At 53.5% G+C, this 17020-nt stretch overlaps 1 protein-coding gene across 1 annotated transcript in view; it reads left to right on the forward strand.

The window, feature by feature from the left end:
* The first annotated feature begins 10980 nt into the window (after window positions 1-10980).
* CAPN11 (calpain 11) overlaps window positions 10981-17020 on the forward strand; it is a 12737-nt gene continuing 6697 nt past the window's right edge. Inside the window, exons 1-5 of the mRNA XM_034990819.1 lie at window positions 10981-11208; window positions 11566-11635; window positions 13523-13641; window positions 14715-14848; window positions 15027-15195. Of these exons, the coding sequence (XP_034846710.1) occupies window positions 10981-11208; window positions 11566-11635; window positions 13523-13641; window positions 14715-14848; window positions 15027-15195 (720 nt within the window). The remainder of the gene's footprint in view (window positions 11209-11565; window positions 11636-13522; window positions 13642-14714; window positions 14849-15026; window positions 15196-17020) is intronic.

Below are 17020 nucleotides of genomic sequence, written 5' to 3' on the forward strand. Positions count from 1 at the left end.
TCGATCCCGGGACTCCAGGATCATGACCCAAGCCGAAGGCAGTAGCCTAACCAGGCGTCCCTGTATTATGTGTTTTAAGGCATTTACTCCTTAGAGAGCTTGCTCTAGGGTCAGGCATGGGTCTACTGTGAGGATTACATGAGATAAGATATGCCAAGTACCCACTTGGCCCAGCGCCTGGCCGTGGAAAACACCCAATAAATGTCAACTATAATTAATGCTGTGATCATTAATAGTACCTACAAAGCGGGTGTGGTTTCCCTCTTCTTATGGAGGCTCGGGGAGCCTATGGGGTTTGTCTAAGGTTACCGGCCTGGAAGGAGTCTTGGAAAAGTCCTTCTGAGTATCTCAGTGAGCCAGGCTCCCCACTCATCTGTCCCTTCCCCCTCAGGGGTGCCTGAGGCCCCGAAAAGCCTCCTGCCAGACAAGTCTCCTGCCAGCCAAATCTTACCCATCCCCAGACCCAACCGTAATCCACCTTCTGTAAGAGATTTCCTGTGGCCACTCTAGCCCACCCTCCAGAGGCCCTCCCAGCCACGTGGCCACATGCAGTGTGTCCTGCATGTACAATGGGTCTCCTGAGAGCCAGGAACTCCAGTCCTGGCTCTGTCACTAATGCACTGTGCAACCCAGGGAAGGCCACCTCTCCCCTCTGCACATATCTGCTCATCAATAAAACCAAGGAGTAAGACCAGGTGGCCCGAAAGGCCCTGAAGCATCCTGCCCACCCATGACCCACCACCCATCAGCAGGACCCAGAGAAGAAAGTGAGTCAAGGAACTCCCAGAGGAGAAAAGAGGAGAGACCCGGGGGTGGGGGGGGCGAGCGTGCAGGAGGGCAAAGAGAAAAAACAGGTATCGCGAAGGCTGGCAGACAGGCAACCAGAAATGACCAAGAGCAGGGACAGCAAACACAGCACAAAGCCTGTCGAAGATCGCCCAGACACTGGCAAGGGACAGGAGGCACACGGTGTGTGGGGTTCGCCCACCCCCCAGGCTGCGGAGAGATGCCCCCTGCCTGACGCACGTGGCTTGGAAGGCCCATGTTCCCTTGTGGCCAGCCGTGGGCAGCTTGGTCCAGGCGTCAGCCTTCACGTGTACGACAGATCCAGAGTCTTTTTTTTTTTTTTTTAAGATTTTATTTATTCATTTGAGACAGAGAGAGAGAGAGAGCGCAGGGGGTGGGACAGAGGGAGAGAGAGAAGCAGACTCCCCACTGAGCCAGGAGCCCTGATGAAGTGGGGCTCAATCCCAGGAGCTGGAGGCAGATGCTTAACCATCTGAGCCACCCAGGTGCCCCACGACAGACCCACAGTCTTGTGAGATGTGGCCCTCCAGGCGGAGTCCCCAAGGTCTCAGGGCTGGGGAACAGAGTGCCAGCCGGTGGGTGGGCAGAAACCGGCTGTGAATTTGGAGCAGGGAACACACACAGCAGGCCCCGAAGCTGCAAACAGCAGTCTGGCCCTTGATCCTTCCATGAAACCCATTCAAACTTTTGACTGTTCAGGGGCATCTGGGTGGCTCAGTCGGTTAAGCGTCTGCCTTTGGCTCGGGTCATGATCCCAGGGTCCTGGGATCAAGTCCTGCATCGGGCTCCTTGCTCGGCAGGGAGTCTGCTTCTCCCTCTCCCTCTGCCTGCCCCTCCCCCTGCTTGTGCTCTCTCTTTCTCTCTCTGTACGTGTCAAATAAATAAAACCTTAAAAAAAAAAAAAAACTTTTGAGTGTTCAACCAAGAAAGTTGACATCCAAAGAGGAGGAATGACAAGACCCCACAATGATTAAGGCCAAAATGGCCAGCATGGTACCAAACGCCTTCCCCAGGTTCATTGGATTAAACCAGAAACACTCCCATCACCTGCTCTGAGGCTGGGAATAGGGGGTGGGCAGTGAAGTGATCCTTCGTCAGGTCAGATGGAAAAGTCCAGAAGGCCAAGTAAGGCTGGGGACCTGGCTTAAGGGGCAGTGAACAGACAGGGAGGGGTGGGGGCCCAGGTAAGGACTAGCTGGCACAGGCGGAACCTAGGTCAGAAAGGGGGAGTTTCAGTACGTGCATTTGACGCCCACTTCCTGGACCAGGATTGAGTGTCCAGCTCCACACTGAGTGCTGGGAAGGATCTCGAGGTGTAACGGTGGAATCGTGGAAGGAGGAGGGAGGCCACAGGGAACCCCAAAGTCCATTTCTCTTCCTCCCTTTATAGCTGGGGCCAACAGAAGATAATGGACAAGAGCTGAGGATTTAGGTTCAAATCCCAGCTCTGCCACCTACCAGCTGGGAGACGTTGGGCAAGTTGCATCGTACCTCCTGAACAGGAAAACTGTTGTCCTCACACACAAAGAGTCGGACACCAAATGAGGGAAAGGGGACTTTTCCCACACCAACCAGTTCTCCAGCTCTCCAGGCACCAGCTGGGTGTGCTACGATTCCAGTCAGTTCTGACACTGGCTACCTGGAGTCAGCATCAGATCTCACAAGGGCTCCGTCCCACAAGACTGCCCCCGCTGCGGACACCCATCACGAGTCGCAGGCTGTCACCTGTGTTTCTGGCTGACTGGCTCTAGATCAGGGCTCTCACGACCCCCCGTCAGGTTTTGCAATGTGCTATGACAGCTCACAGAACTCAGGGAAACACATCTATCAGTTTCTTGGAAAAGGATATGTTAAAGGATACCGATGAATAGCCAGATGAGGAAGGACATAGGGTGAGATCAGAAGGGTCCCAAGCTTTGGCGCTTCCGTCCCTGTGAAGTTGGGGCGCACCACCCTCCCAGCAGGTAAATGTGTTCACCAACTCAGAAGCTCTCAACCCAGACCCCATATTTAAGGATGTTTATGGAGGCTTCCTCATAGAGGCATGATTGCTTATTAACTCAATCTCCAGCCCCTCTCCCCTCCCTGGAGAATGAGGAGTGGGGCTAAAAGTTCTAGGCTTTTAAGCATGGCTTGGTCTTCCTGGCCACCAGCCCCCATCCTGAGGCTATCCCGAAGTCCTCCAGGAATGACCTCATTAGAACAAAAGACGCAGTTATTGGGCGCCTGGGTGGCTCAGTCCGTTCAGCGTCTGCCTTCGGCTCAGGTCATGATCCCAGGGTCCTGGGATCGAGCCCCACATCGGGCTCCCTGTTCAGCAGAGAGTTTGCTTCTCCCTCTCCCACTGCCCCTGCTTGTGTTCCCTCTCTCGCTGTGTCTCTCTCTGTCAAATAAATAATAAAATCTTTAAAAAAAAAAAAAAAAAAAGACGCGGTTATCACTCACAAGATTCCAAGGGTTTAGGAGCTCTGTTTCAGGAACCAGGAGCAGAGACCAAGGATATATTTCATACCATATCACCACTGGCCCTCACCTTTCTCCTCTATAACACGAGGATAACGATACCATGTCCTTGAGCTGTTTTAAGGATTAAACAAGCGGAAGGTTCTTAGCCCAGTGCTTGGCACATAATAAGAACTTAATTAACTGTAATTAATGTTCTTACAGATGAGGAAGTTGAGACTCAGAGAGGGGGGTGGGGAGAACTTGTCCAAAGTCGGCTTGGGACAAGACTCTGTGATTCCATTCAGTGACCTGAGCATCTGCTCTGTGGCCAACGCTCCGCCAGGCTGGGCAGAAGGTCACCGGGATGACCTCGACAGTCCCCGTCCTCAACGGCCATACACTAAACTATAGGGCGGGTTTCTCAGGTCAAAGAGTTCATGCTTTCCCCTGGAGAGACATGACAGCCAAGCCAGTGGCCTAACCATGACAAGGAGAGTGTTAGGGGTTGAACTGTGTCCCCCCACTCCAAAGATATGTTGAAATCCTAAACCCCAGTATCTCAGCATGTGACCTTATTTGGAAATGCGGTCACGGCCGAAGTAAATAGTTAAGAGGAAGTCATGCTAGAATAGGGTGGGTCCCTAATCCAATACAACTGGTGTCTGTATGAGGAAAGACACAGAGAAGGGCATGTGAAGACACCATGCCATGTCAGTGGGAAGGTGCCTTTTGAAAAGGAAAGGCTTTCAGGATAAAAGGGTCAAGCCGGGGTGTCAGGGACAATCCTTTCCTAGAAGCCTCGGGCTTAAGGAGGGGGCCTCAGACTTGTCCTGATCAGACAGTACAATGAGGACAGCCAGCCTGGTAGAGGTGTCCCCAGGTAGGGGTGCTGGGACTCCCGTCCCCGCAGGGAGATGGCCCTTGGGCTGGTGGGTGGGGACCAGACAGATCAAAAGGGGCTAGGTTACTGACCGTGCCAGCCTGGCGGGGGGAGGGTGGGGGGTGGGCAGTGCGTAGGAAGACAGAAGAGGAAGGCAGCTATTAAAATGTGCCACTGCCCCAGGTCTCCCACTGCAACTGGAGAGTTCTGGGTGGGGGTGGGGGTGGGGGCTCTCCTCCCCCTCCCCCCAGAACCTTCAACTGTCAAGCACCACGCTAGCCACCAACATGCTGTACTCCCCAGGTAGGCGCTGATGGGCCTTGTACCCCTCCTGCACCTCCGCAGACTAGGGCCTCCCCGCAGGGAAGCGCCTGAGCCCCCTGGAGGGTGACCCCTCCATCAGACTGGATGCTCCCTTCCTGACACGGTCCACTGATGGCCAGACCCCCAGGAGCCCTTCCTCCTGCCTCCACTGACAGTAGGGGAGTCGGGGAGAGGAGAGGGACCAGTCACCCCGCTCTCACAGCTGCCTGGGAGGAAGGCTTGTGTGAGGGAAGCCCCAGCAGCCATTAGAGAAATAAAACTCAGGGAACGGAGAGAACGTCTCCCCAGCCCAGAAAAGTGGGCCTCTTGGTCCAAAAAAGACCAGACCCTAAGAGAACCACAGGAACAGGACTCTGGAGGCAGGCCTAGGGACCTGACCTCAGGGCCTGAGGGAGACAGCACCGGGGAGAGGGGCGCTCAGCAGAGTTGACCTGTTCTGTGGGGTGGGGGCTAAGTGGTGGGGGGCAGCCAGTCCCACCAGCAGAAGGGCTCAGCCCTATCCCTCCCGCTATAAAGGGCACCCCAGATCCTGGCTTCTCGGGCCCGCACCATCTGCCTGGGCCCTGGAAGCGTAGGCCTCGCCCTAAGAGAAGACCTAACCCAGTCCTCACTCTTCAGAAGTCCCCTGAGGAGTCTAGACCACGTCTTTGTTTCCTGCCAGCTTTGGAAACTCAGCTGTCCCCAGATCTGCAGGCCTCCGTCTGGTGGGGAGGTTGCACCGCCCTCCGCGACGACTCCCCGCCTGCAGGGGAGACAGGATACACACCTGGGACAGAGAGCTTCCTAGCCACTCGTGGCCACCTGTCTGTCCTTCCCACAGCCAGCCTTGTCTGTCTGTCTCAGCTTGCCCACGCCCCTAGCCCACCTGACAGGGCCCGGATCTGTCACCCTCTCTGGAGACATTTTTGGTGATGACTGTGGTGGAGCGTGTGTGTGTGTGTGTGTGTGCGCGCGTGCATGTCCCGGCCAGCCAACTGAGTAATGCGCTCAGACCCAGCACTCCAGAGGGATGAGGAAGCTGAGATTTAACTTCCCAGCCTTGGTCTGCCCTCTGAGGTTCTCCAGTTTTCCTGGACCCCAGCCCCTCCTCTGGTCCTCCCAGACCCCGAGGACAGACCGGCACAGTCACTCCCGGAGGCAGCCAAGTCAGAGGACTCTGAAGGCGACCCCGTGGTGGAAGGGCAGAGTGGTTCGCCTCACTGCGTGGGTGCCCTTGGGCCCCTCACTTAACCCAGGTCTCTCAACCCGGACACTTGACATTTGGGACTGGATAACTCTTTGTCATGGGGCTGTCCTGAGCACTGTAGGATGTTTAGTGGCCTCTCCAGCCTCTACCCACCGGATACCAGGAGCACCCCCTGCTCCCCAGTTATGCCAACCAAAGAGATCTCTAGACCTTGCCGACATTGCCGAGTGTCCCCTGGAGGGGGGATCTCCCAGGTGGAAGACCTCTAGCCCTAATGCCTCCGGGTGGGCCCTGGGATAGGCATAGGTCACGTGGGACAGTCATCCCTGCCCTGCTGGTGCCCAGGACCAGGGGTGAGGACCAGGTGATGAAACAAGACCAGTTCTTTTTTTTTTTTTTTTTTTAAAGATTTTATTTATTTATTGGAGAGAGTGAGTGAGAGAGAGCAGGAGAGGGAGGAGGGTCAGAGGGAGAAGCAGACTCCCCGCCGAGCAGGGAGCCCGATGCGGGACTCGATCCCGGGACTCCAGGATCATGACCTGAGCCGAAGGCAGTCGCTTAACCAACTGAGCCACCCAGGCGCCCGAAACAAGACCAGTTCTGATTCTCATCCCTCCTCGGGATGTTCTGCAGCCTGCCTCTCTGGACCCTCTTCACCTGAAGGGGGTTCCAAGGTTCGTCCCCCACAGGCCTCCCTCCAAGTCTTTCCCTTGCTCTTTGAGCAAAGAAATAAGCCACTTACTCGCCTGCTGCCACAACACGCCCCTTTATTCATTTTCCCCTGGCCTGAGGGAGTGAAAAGGAGTTCCTCTACTATTTCTAAGAGAAAGCCAGAGGGCCTGGGTGGGAAGAGAGAGGGTGGGGGCCAAGGGAGAGGAAGGGGGAAGAATGCCCAGATTCCCACTGCACACACCCTCTTCCCTGCCCCCAACCCTGATCCTTCCAGAACCAGGAAGTTCTGGTGCACCCACCCTCAGGGGCCCCTCAGGAAGAAGGGGGCAGTCACTCCCCCCCCCCCCCGCAAGAACCTCCCAATTATCCCACCTGATCTGGGTAGCCTCTCTCCCCGGCCCCTCCTCCCTGCCTCTATGGCCCGTGAAGCTGAAGAGGGATAGTCTGAGAGGGTCCTCTCAGAGCTCCCTGCAGGCGAGTGCTCACTTCTGACTCCTCGATGCCCAGCACAGACTGAATGTTCCATGAAGGTGGCTGAGATGAGTTACGGTTTGCTCTAAGGAGCTCACACCGAGACAGACAGACACACCGAGATCCCAACATGCTCCTGCATCCTTAGGATCATTGAGTCCTAGGAGGGAGGAGGGCTGCTCTATGATCCCAGTAGGAACTCAAGAAATACCACTCAGCCAGGTCAGTAGGGGAAAGGCCACCATCATCTTCTGAGCACCTACTGAATGCCAATTCATGTACATTGCATCATTTCATCCGGAAACACCCTTCAAGGTAGGATATAGCAGCCTCTTTATGCAGAATAGGAAATCAAGGCTCAGAGACATAAAGCAACTTGCCTGTGGTCACACAGCTACCCACTCTGGTTCAGTGCAGCCCAGCCCCTCTGCTAAAGAGAAATCAGCTGCCTTCTTGACCCCTCTTCCAACACCTTGTCCAGACTCTGCCCCTGCACCGCGGCTCCCTCCTCGTGAGGCCACGAGTGATGGGTAGGAGTTCGGACCAGCCCGCCCCTGCCTGACTGCTCCCCACCAGGTGTGCAGCCTTGAAGAAGCTCAACCTCTCTGGGCCTTGGTTCTTCCGTCTGTAGCAGGGAGACAGAACAATAATAAAGCTAGCCATCAGGGTTGTTGGCGTGAGGCTCCCCGGAGCTAATGCATGGAAAGCATTTAGAACCACGCCAAGCTTTGCGCCGGGTCCTCAAACACCGTTAACTAGTATTTTTATAACTGCTTTGTAAGTGCTAGTCCCTTTTACAACTGGGGGAGATTCCTGATATCTTCTCATCACAAACCGTAGGCTCCGTGGAAGAAGCCAAGGACAGGATCTCCCGAGTCTGTCCAGCAAACTCACCCTAATCCTTACGGCCAGTGAACTTTTCTCAGTGGGGGCCAGCAGACCCCCAGGCCTCCAGGCCCCAGGGACCCCAAGGTTACTCCAGAGAAGCCTTTATGCGGTGGCCAGGGCCTTTGCTCATGGCCTGCACCAATGCTCTGGTTTCCCTGGGCTGAGGTGAGCTCTTTTTGGTCCCCAGCCCAGGCATGGCCGATGGGCAGTGCTGGATTGGAGTCTGTAGGGTGCACCATTTACCAGGCATCTGGGGAGAACTCTCCCTAATGGAATGGAGGGTCCCAGGGATGAGCCACATGCCCATCTATCCCTTCACAGGGAGAAACTAACATGCATGACCCTCCACCCTTCTAGGAGCACTGGGGCACATCATTCAAAGCATCTATTAAGCACCTACTATGTGCTCAATGCAGCAACAAACAAAACAGACAAAAATTCCTGCCCTCATAGGCTTTCATTCTAGTGAGGGAGACAAATAAAAAAATAATAATAAATATACGTCTGGCCCCTGACGGATAGTCTGTCAGGGACGAGAGTGGGACAGGGAGCTGGGGGGCAGGGCAGGAGACAGAAAACATAGATTTGCAAACGTAGATGAAAAATCCCTACAGTGCAATGCAAGGCATTCATTCTTTCATTCATTCATTCATTCATTCATTCATTCATTCATTCATCCCCTGAAAGCATTTCTTTTTTTTTTTTTTTTTTTTTAGATTTTTTTTTTTTATTCATGAGAGACAGAGCGAGAGAGAAAGGCAGAGGGAGAAGCAGGCTCCCAAGGAGCAGGGAGCCCGATGCGGGACTCGATCCCAGGACCCTGAGATCATGACCTGAGCCGAAGGCAGACGCCTAACCATCTGAGCCACCCAGGCGCCCCCCTGAAAGCATTTCTGAGCCCCTGCTGGGGCCAGGTGCTATGTGAGACAGAGGGAACCCAGTGGTGGTCAGAGAAGCCCCCACCTCCACCCTTGAGAGCTCACAGACAAGCCAACTCAGAACCGGCAGGCAGCGATGGGTGTCCCAACAAAGGAAAGTGCTGGGGGTGGGGGCTGCCCCAAACCCTGCCTGGGCACATTAGGGGAGGGTTTCCCCAAGGAGGTGGCATTGAGCAGGGCCTAGAAGTCTGAGCAGGACTTTCCCCAGCGGACAAGGTGTGTGTGTGGGAGCAGGAATGATTCCAGTTGGAGGCACCGAGGCAGGAGTGGTCCAGTGTGGCTGAGAAAAGGCTCCCTGTGCTGGAAGGTGCTGGGCCTCTCGGTGGCAGCCTGGTTTGGGTTTGTCAGGCTGACAAGGGGAGACCATAGGGGCATTCCTGGGCCTAGGGAAGTCCCAAGGAGACACCGCTGTGGGACAGGAGAATGGGTGTGCTTGGCTGGGGTAGTGGGAAGAGTCAAGGGGCATCAGAGACGTTTCGCCACAAATGGCCCATAATCCCCTTAGTTGATGAAGATGGGGAGATGGTGCTATTCCACAGGACTTCCCGCTGCGGAGAGGCACCTCCCTCTAGGGGGACTGTCAGGGTAAGGTCACGGGCCTTGTCTGGGGTCTGCAGTCAGACTCCGTCCCATGCCCACCCCTCACCTGTGACCTTGGGCATGCTCCTTGACCTTGGGACCTCTGCTTCCTCTTCGGGTAATTGAGAATATTGCATGGATCTTTCTGGAGGCTGGTGTGCCTGGCGCAGAGCAGGCACTCAGTGCTGTTAGCTTTGCTACTGTAACCCTTCTCCTTGTCTGCCAACTCGAGGGAGGACGAATCACTGAGACCCCCTGCTCTCGCCTTGGTGGAACTCAGCCCTCTGTGGGCTCAGCCTGGGTCTCAACCTCTAGACAGCCTAGACCCCTCCTGCCCCTCCCTGTAGCTGCCCCTTCTTTTCCCCACTCTGATTCCTCCCACACCGCGGCACCAACTGGGCTCTGTTTAACTCAGACCACACCCTTCTACTACTCTCTGTCTCTATGTAGATTGGCCTATTTGGGGCATTTTATATAAATAGAATCATGCAGTCTGTGGTTCTTTGTGACTGCCTTCTTTCACTTAGCATCATGTTTCTGAGGCTCATCCATGTTGTAGCATGGGTCAGTACTTCATTTCTTTTTTTTTTTTTGAGAGAGAGAGAGCGAACACGCGCGCGTGCACACACATACACGTTCACGAGCATGCACAAGTGGGGGAGGGGCAGAGGGAGAGGGAGAGAGAGAATCTCAAGCAGGCTCCACGCTCAGTGCAGAGCCCTCATGACCCGAGACCATGACCTGAGCCAAAATCAAGAGTCAGATGCTTAACGGACTGAGCCACCCAGGTACCCCCAACACTTTATTTCTTTTTTTTTTTTAAGATTTTATTTATTTATTTGAGAGAGAGAGAATGAGAGGGAGGAGGGTCAGAGGGAGAAGCAGACTCCCCGCCGAGCAGGGAGCCCGATGCGGGACTCGATTCCGGGACTCCAGGATCATGACCTGAGCCGAAGGCAGTCGCTTAACCAACTGAGCCACCCAGGCGCCCAACACTTCATTTCTTTTTGAATGATATTCTTGTATGAATGATATTCCAGTATGAATGATATTCCATTGTATGTATGTTTCTCGTCTTACTGGTTCTTTTATCAGCTGATGGAACTTGGCGTTTCTTCCCACTTTTTGGCTATTGTGACTAATGCCACGAACATTTGTGTACAAGTTTTTTATAGGGACATACGTTCTCCTTTCTCTTGGGTATATACCTAGAGGTGGAATTGCTGGATCAAATGGTAATGATTCTATGTTTAACTGTTTGAGGGATGGCCAGGCTATTTTTCAAAGTGGCTGCACCCTTTTATATTCCCACCAGCAGTGGATGAAGGTTCCAATTTCTCCACATCCTCTCTGACCCTTGTTATTATTATTTTTTTTTTATTAATTTTTTTTAAGATTTTATTTATTTATTTGACAGAGAAAGACACAGCGAGAGAGGGAACATAAACGGGGAGTGGGAGAGGGAGAAGCAGACTCCCCGCCGAGCAGGGAGCCCGATGCGGGACTCGATCCCGGGACTCCAGGATCATGACCTGAGCCGAAGGCAGTCGCTTAACCAACTGAGCCACCCAGGCGCCCTCTGATCCTTGTTATTAACAGTCTTTTTTATTATAGCCATCCTAGTGGTGGATCATTGTGGTGGGTTTGCATTTGCCTGGTGACTGATGGTGTTGAGCGTCTTTGTGTATCTTCTTCAGAAAAACTATCTATCCAGATCCTGTGTCCACTTTTTTTAACTGGGTTATCTGTCTTTTCATTGTGAAGCAGAGTCCATTTTCATGGATCGAGGAATGGCGGCTCACGTAAGCCAGAACCGCCTCAGAGCCAAGGGCGTGGGCCAACACCACAATGCCCAGAACTACAATAACCAGAACTATGAGGACCTGCAAGCAGCCTGTCTGAGGAGGGGAGAACTGTTCGAGGACTCCTTTTTCCCCGCCGAACCCAGTTCCCTGGGCTTCAAGGATCTGGGCCCCAGCTCCAAAAACGTGCAGAACATCTCCTGGCAGCGGCCTGGTGTGGGTATTGGGAGGGGAGGCGTGGATCCCTTGTCGGAGTGGGAGGACTGTCCGTCATGAGGCCCCTGTCACTTTGAAATCTCCCGTCCCCCGACCCTCTATCCTGACCCTGGATCAGGCCTGGGGACAGTTCTGGCCCTGCTTACGCCAAACCTCTCAGAGAACCCCTGGGAAAGTCCCTCACTGACCTTGGCTGTCCCATCGTACAACTCTGCCGAGCCGGTCCGGTGACCTTCCCCTTCCGGTGCCATGTTTTCCCCTAGAACTTGGAGGTGGACGTCATTCCCTAGAAATGGTGAGAGGGAGGTTAGGAGGGGGATGTCCGGGCGCCCTAAAATCCTTATTCCTTCTCTGCAGCAAATCACAAGCAATCCTCACTTCATTGTGAACGGGATCAGTCCAACAGACATCTGCCAAGGCGTACTTGGTGAGTGGGGAGCAAGAAAGCTGGTGTGGAAGGAGGGCGTGAATCGCGGAAGAAGGCTGAGGTAGGGGGAGTGCCAGGGTGTCTTTTGAAGCTGGGGAGCTGGGGCCCCCTAGGTTCAGACAATCTCTCCTCTTTCCCTGCCCCTCCCCTTCTGAGGAGAGGGTAGTGAGGCTGCCAGGTATATTCTCCCTGCTCCACCCCCACCAGTGTGATTCCAGCCCCGCCGGCCGCTCTGGGTCTGGAAGTAAGCTGGGTGGTCTATCAGTTACCCATCGCCACATAATCAATTGTCCCCAAGACTTAGTGATTTAAAGCAATGACAAACATCTATCATCTCAGTTTCTGTGGGTCAATAATCCGTAAGGAACAGAGCAGGTGGGGTCTGACTCAGTCTCTCATGAGGCTGCCATCAAGATATCAGGGGGAGCCCTGTTCATCTGAGGGTTTCACAGGAGCTGCAGGATCCACTCCCAAGATGGCACGCTCTCGGGCCGGGAGACCTCCATTCCCTGCTTCGTAGGCTTCCCCGTAGGACCGCCTGAGTGTCCACACAACCTGCTAGCTGGTCCCCCAGACAGGGTGACCCAAGAGAGAGAACAAAGAGGAAACTGTCATGCCTTTTACCGCCTCAGGAGTTCTCCACACACGGTCCCCTCCACCACATTCCATTTGGTTGAAGCAAGCCTGGAATCTGGCCCACGTTCAAGGGGAAGGAGTTAGGCTCTGCCTCCCGAGCGGGGGAGAGTCAAAGAGCTTGAGGACCTATTTTTTAAGCACCTGCAGGAAAAAAAAAAAAAAAACAAAACAGGGAAAAAAAAAAAAAGCGCCTGCAGGTGCCAAAACTTGCTCCGTCTCACGTATCAAATAAAGGAGCACTAAGTCCCTCGGCCCACTCTCCCACGGGCTCCTGTGACAGCCCCAACTCAGCCCCCGAGGAAGGGCTCCTCCAAACCCTTCATTGCATCTTCAGGGGTAAGACCAGGGCGGCCTTCCTCTGGGGCTGAGTTCTGTCGTATCTGTGGCAGAGAAAAGCGCAGGTTGTGGGCAGGGCGGAAGCCAAGGACACCTCAGGCCTCACGTCTGCCGCTGCAGGAGGAGAGCTGGCTTCCTCCTGGTTAGGTGTCCTTTTGGCAATGGAGGATTGGAGTGTCCTTAACCACCCCCCCACCCTCTGCCTCCCCCCCAAGGGTACCCCAGGCAGCCACGAGGCCACTGGTAATCACAGACGCTTTCCCGGTGCCCTCAGCCTGAGCCTGGCCTGGAATACGCTCAGGGTACCACCCTGCGCTCGGCCCCACCCAGCAAGGTCCGAGGTACCCAGGAGAGCGATTTCGATGGATGACCTTGGCCTAGGGATACTGCCCCTAGGCCCCATCAATGCCTAGCCCCAGGGACCCAGCCGGGGTACGGACTAAACCCTTTGGGTCTCCAGTATGATGTGGGTGGCATCAGGGAGAGATGTCTTGATTGCTACACCGATGTAATCATAGAGTAGAAGTAGAAGGCAGGGGGCATGGGGAGAGGTGACTGGATTTGTTCAAGGGATGGGAGAAAACCGGCTCTCTCCACAAAGCAGATCTCAGGGTAAGGAGCAAGACGAAGGCCAAATACTTCCTCCCCAAATCCAAAAACCGAAGCATCTGGCTCTAATTTGTGAATCTCTTACCTAATAGAAAAGGTAAAGAGGCTCACCCCCAGAGTCTGTTCCTTCAGCCCTGTTTCTCCCTACTAGACTCCTTCCTGAACAATCCTTAGTGGGACGGCAGAGGAGGCGCAGCTCTGTGGGGGAGGGGCCACAGAGCCCGTTCCTGCTCCTTTAGGGCTTGGATTCTGGGACCCAGGCTCACAAAATGGGAGGGAGAGGCAACCCCCTTCCTGTCTTTCCAGGGGACTGCTGGCTGCTGGCTGCCATCGGCTCCCTTACCACGTGCCCCAAACTGCTGTACCGTGTGGTACCCAGGGGGCAGAGCTTCAGGAAGAACTACGCTGGCATTTTCCATTTTCAGGTGAAGGCTGATTTGGAAGCCGGAGTTGTTTTGTGGTGTGTGTGTGTATGTGTGTGTGAGAGAGACAGAGACAGAGACAGAGGGAAAGAGGGGAGGGAGAAAGAAGAAGAATTATATGTGCTTTGAAGTTACCTTTTTTCTTTTCTTTTTGAAAAATGACTTTTATTAGGGTGGGCTTTTGTCTAATTATCAGAGAAATATCTGCTCACTAAAGAAATCATGTAAGCTAATTTTTTAAAGCCCCAAAAGAAAATCATCGTTATCAGTTCGCGGCTCTCCTCCTGCTTCTGTCTCTCTCTCTCTCCCTCTCTGTCTCTCTGTCTCTTTCTCTTGGTAGAAATGTGTGCATGTGTGTGTGTGTGTGTGTTTATGTGTGTATATGACATTAGGAGTCAACAGTCAGTCAGGGTCACATAATTTTTGTAATCTGCTCTTTAAGTTTAGTGCCATGGACAAATTCCCCACATCACAAAACTATTTCTTAGAATCACAAGAGTTTTTTAAAACCTCAGAAATCCGGGCGCCTGGGTGGTTCAGTTGGTTAAGCGACTGCCTTCGGCTCAGGTCATGATCCTGGAGTCCCGGGATCGAGTCCCGCATGGGGCTCCCTGCTCGGCAGGGAGTCTGCTTCTCCCTCTGACCCTCCTCCCTCTCATGCTCTCTGTCTCTCATTCTCTCTGTCTCAAATAAATAAATAAAATTTAAAAAAAATAATAAAACCTCAGAAATCCTAAAGCCCAGCCAAGGTCAAAAGTGGGTGGTGTCCCTCTGGAGGCCCTCGCAGAAACTGGAGTTGAGGCTGGGGGCAAGGTTCAGGCTTTTCATTGCCTCTCACCCACGCCTTGGCCGTTCTGGGGAGTGGGCGCTCTGCCGCGGGCGTGTGGCTGATCCTGGCCACCAGGAGGTGCTCGCATAACACAGCTCTTACACAAGGAGTGTGTGTGCGCATGCAGGGGTGGGTAGGTGTGCTCGTGGGAGGGGGTGTGGCGCATGTGTGCACGCATGTGCTTGGAGGAAGGCCTGCGCCACACAGATGCCCTAAGCCCCACTGAGGTCCACCTTGCCGCCCACAGATTTGGCAGTTTGGGCAGTGGGTGGACGTGGTGGTGGACGACCGGCTGCCCACCAAGAACGGCAAGCTGGTGTTCGTGCATTCCGCTGAGCGCACTGAGTTCTGGAGTGCCCTGCTGGAGAAGGCATATGCCAAGTGAGTGCCCCAAGCTGGGCTTGCCTCCAAGCCTGCCCTGACAGCTAGGGGGGCAGCTGGAATCAGGGGAAAAGGCAGAGGGAGGTCAGGGCATCCCTTCCTTCCCTCCCCACGCCCTCCCATGTCCAAGCTGAACTGTCTATCCCAGGGCGCAAAAGTGCCCTCTCTGTGCCCACAGGCTGAATGGGTCCTATGAAGCACTGTCGGGGGGCAACACCGTGGAGGGCTTTGAGGACTTCACGGGGGGCGTGACCTATAGCCTCCAACTCCAGAAGCCCCCTCAGAACCTGCTGAGGATGCTTAGGAAGGCCGTCGGGCGATCCTCCCTCATGGGCTGCTCCATCGAAGTAAGCCATACTTGGTCCTGCCTCAGGGCCTTTGTACCTGCTGTGGCTTTCACCTAGAAGGTTCTTTCCCCAGAGAGCTGCATGACTACTAGCTCCTCCTCATTCACATCTCAGCTCAAATGCCCCTTCCTCAGGCTTCTCTTCTCTACCTCCCAATCTAAATCAGTTGCTCCTAACCTCATTTGCTCTTTGTTTTTTATTTTCCCTTCAGCATTCATGGTGCTCAGTCATGGTCTTACTTATCAGTATTGTTATTCACAACCTGTCTTCTCCCGGCTGTTTCAGTCAGTGAGGGCAGTGACTTCTCTCATTCACTGCTGGATCCCAGGACTTAGGGTGCTGCTTGGCATGAAGTAGACGCCCAGCAAATAAATATTTATTCAAATAAATAAATGAACCCAGAGCGCAACCATATGACCCTGCAGTTGCATTCTTGGGCTTTTATCCCAGAGAAATGAAGACTTATGTCCACACAAAAGCCCGCACACAAATGTTCACAGGGGCTTTATTCATAGTAGCCAAAAACTGGGAACAGTCTAGATGTCTTCAGTGAGTGACTCATTAAACTGTGGTGCATATATGCCGTGGGACATGACTCAGCAATAAAAGGAAATGAACTATTGATACACGCAACTACTTGGATGAATCCCAAGGGAATTAAGCTGAATGAAAAAACCAAAGAGTTCCATTTCCCTGACAGTCTTGACATGATAAAATTATTTTAAGATTTTATTTTATTTTGTATTTTTTTTAAGAGATACACAAATAGAGAGAGAGAGCGCGTGTGCGAGTGGGGGCTGGGGATGGGGGTGGAGGGGCAGAGAGAGAGGGAGAGAGAGAATCCCAAGCGGGCTCCGCACTCATCACAGAGCCCGACTGGAGCTCAATCTCACCACCCTGAGATCATGACCTGAGCCGAAGTCAAGAGACGCTTAATCGGCTGAGCCACCCAGGTGCCCCTTTTAAGATTTTATTTTTAAGTAATCTCTGCACCCAACATGGGGTTCAAATTTACAACCCTGAGATCAAGAGTGGCACACTCCACCATCTGAGCCGGCCAGGTGCCCCGAAATGACAAACTTTTTTAAAAATGGAGAACAGGGGCGCCTGGGTGACTCCATCGGCTGAGTGTCTGACTCTTAACTTCAGCTCAGGTCAAGATCTCAGATCCTGGGATCTGTCTGCCTCAGGCTCCGCACTCGGCGGGGGTGGGGGGTCTACCTGAAGACTCTCTCCCTCTGCCCCCTCCCCCACCCCCAGTTACGCACGCGTTCTCTAGCTCTGGCGTGAATAAATAAAATCTTAAAAAAAATAAAATAAAAATAAAATGAAAGTGGAGAACTGATTAGCAGTTGTGAGAGGTCAGGGAAGATGACAGCAAGAGGAGGCGGGCCTGGTTATCAGAGGGTAGCCCGGGGGATGCCTGCGGTGCTGGGGACCGTTTTGTGGTGGTGGTGCAGAGAGCACACACGGGGTACGATTGCACAAAACATACATAAAGGACTACTGGCAAAAGTGGGGACATTTGTAGAAACCTGACAGATTGCATCAACATCATGACAGTCTTGCTATTGCTATTGTACTACAGTTTTGCGAGATGTTACCACTGGGGGAAACGATACGGGATGCATTGGATCTTTCTGGATTTTTTCTTGTTTTCCGTAGGCTCCATGCCCAATGCAGGGCTTGAACTCATGACCCCAAGACCAAGAGTTGCCCACTCTACTGGCCGAGCCAGCCAGGCGCCCCTCCCTGGATTATTTCTTATAACTGCATGGGAATCTACAATTATTTGCAAATACCAGGTTTAATTTAAAAAACAAAA

Source organism: Mirounga leonina, unplaced genomic scaffold (assembly GCF_011800145.1).
Source record: "Mirounga leonina isolate KUSES-001 unplaced genomic scaffold, KU_Mleo_1.0 Mir_53, whole genome shotgun sequence".
Lineage (NCBI taxonomy): Eukaryota > Metazoa > Chordata > Mammalia > Carnivora > Phocidae > Mirounga > Mirounga leonina.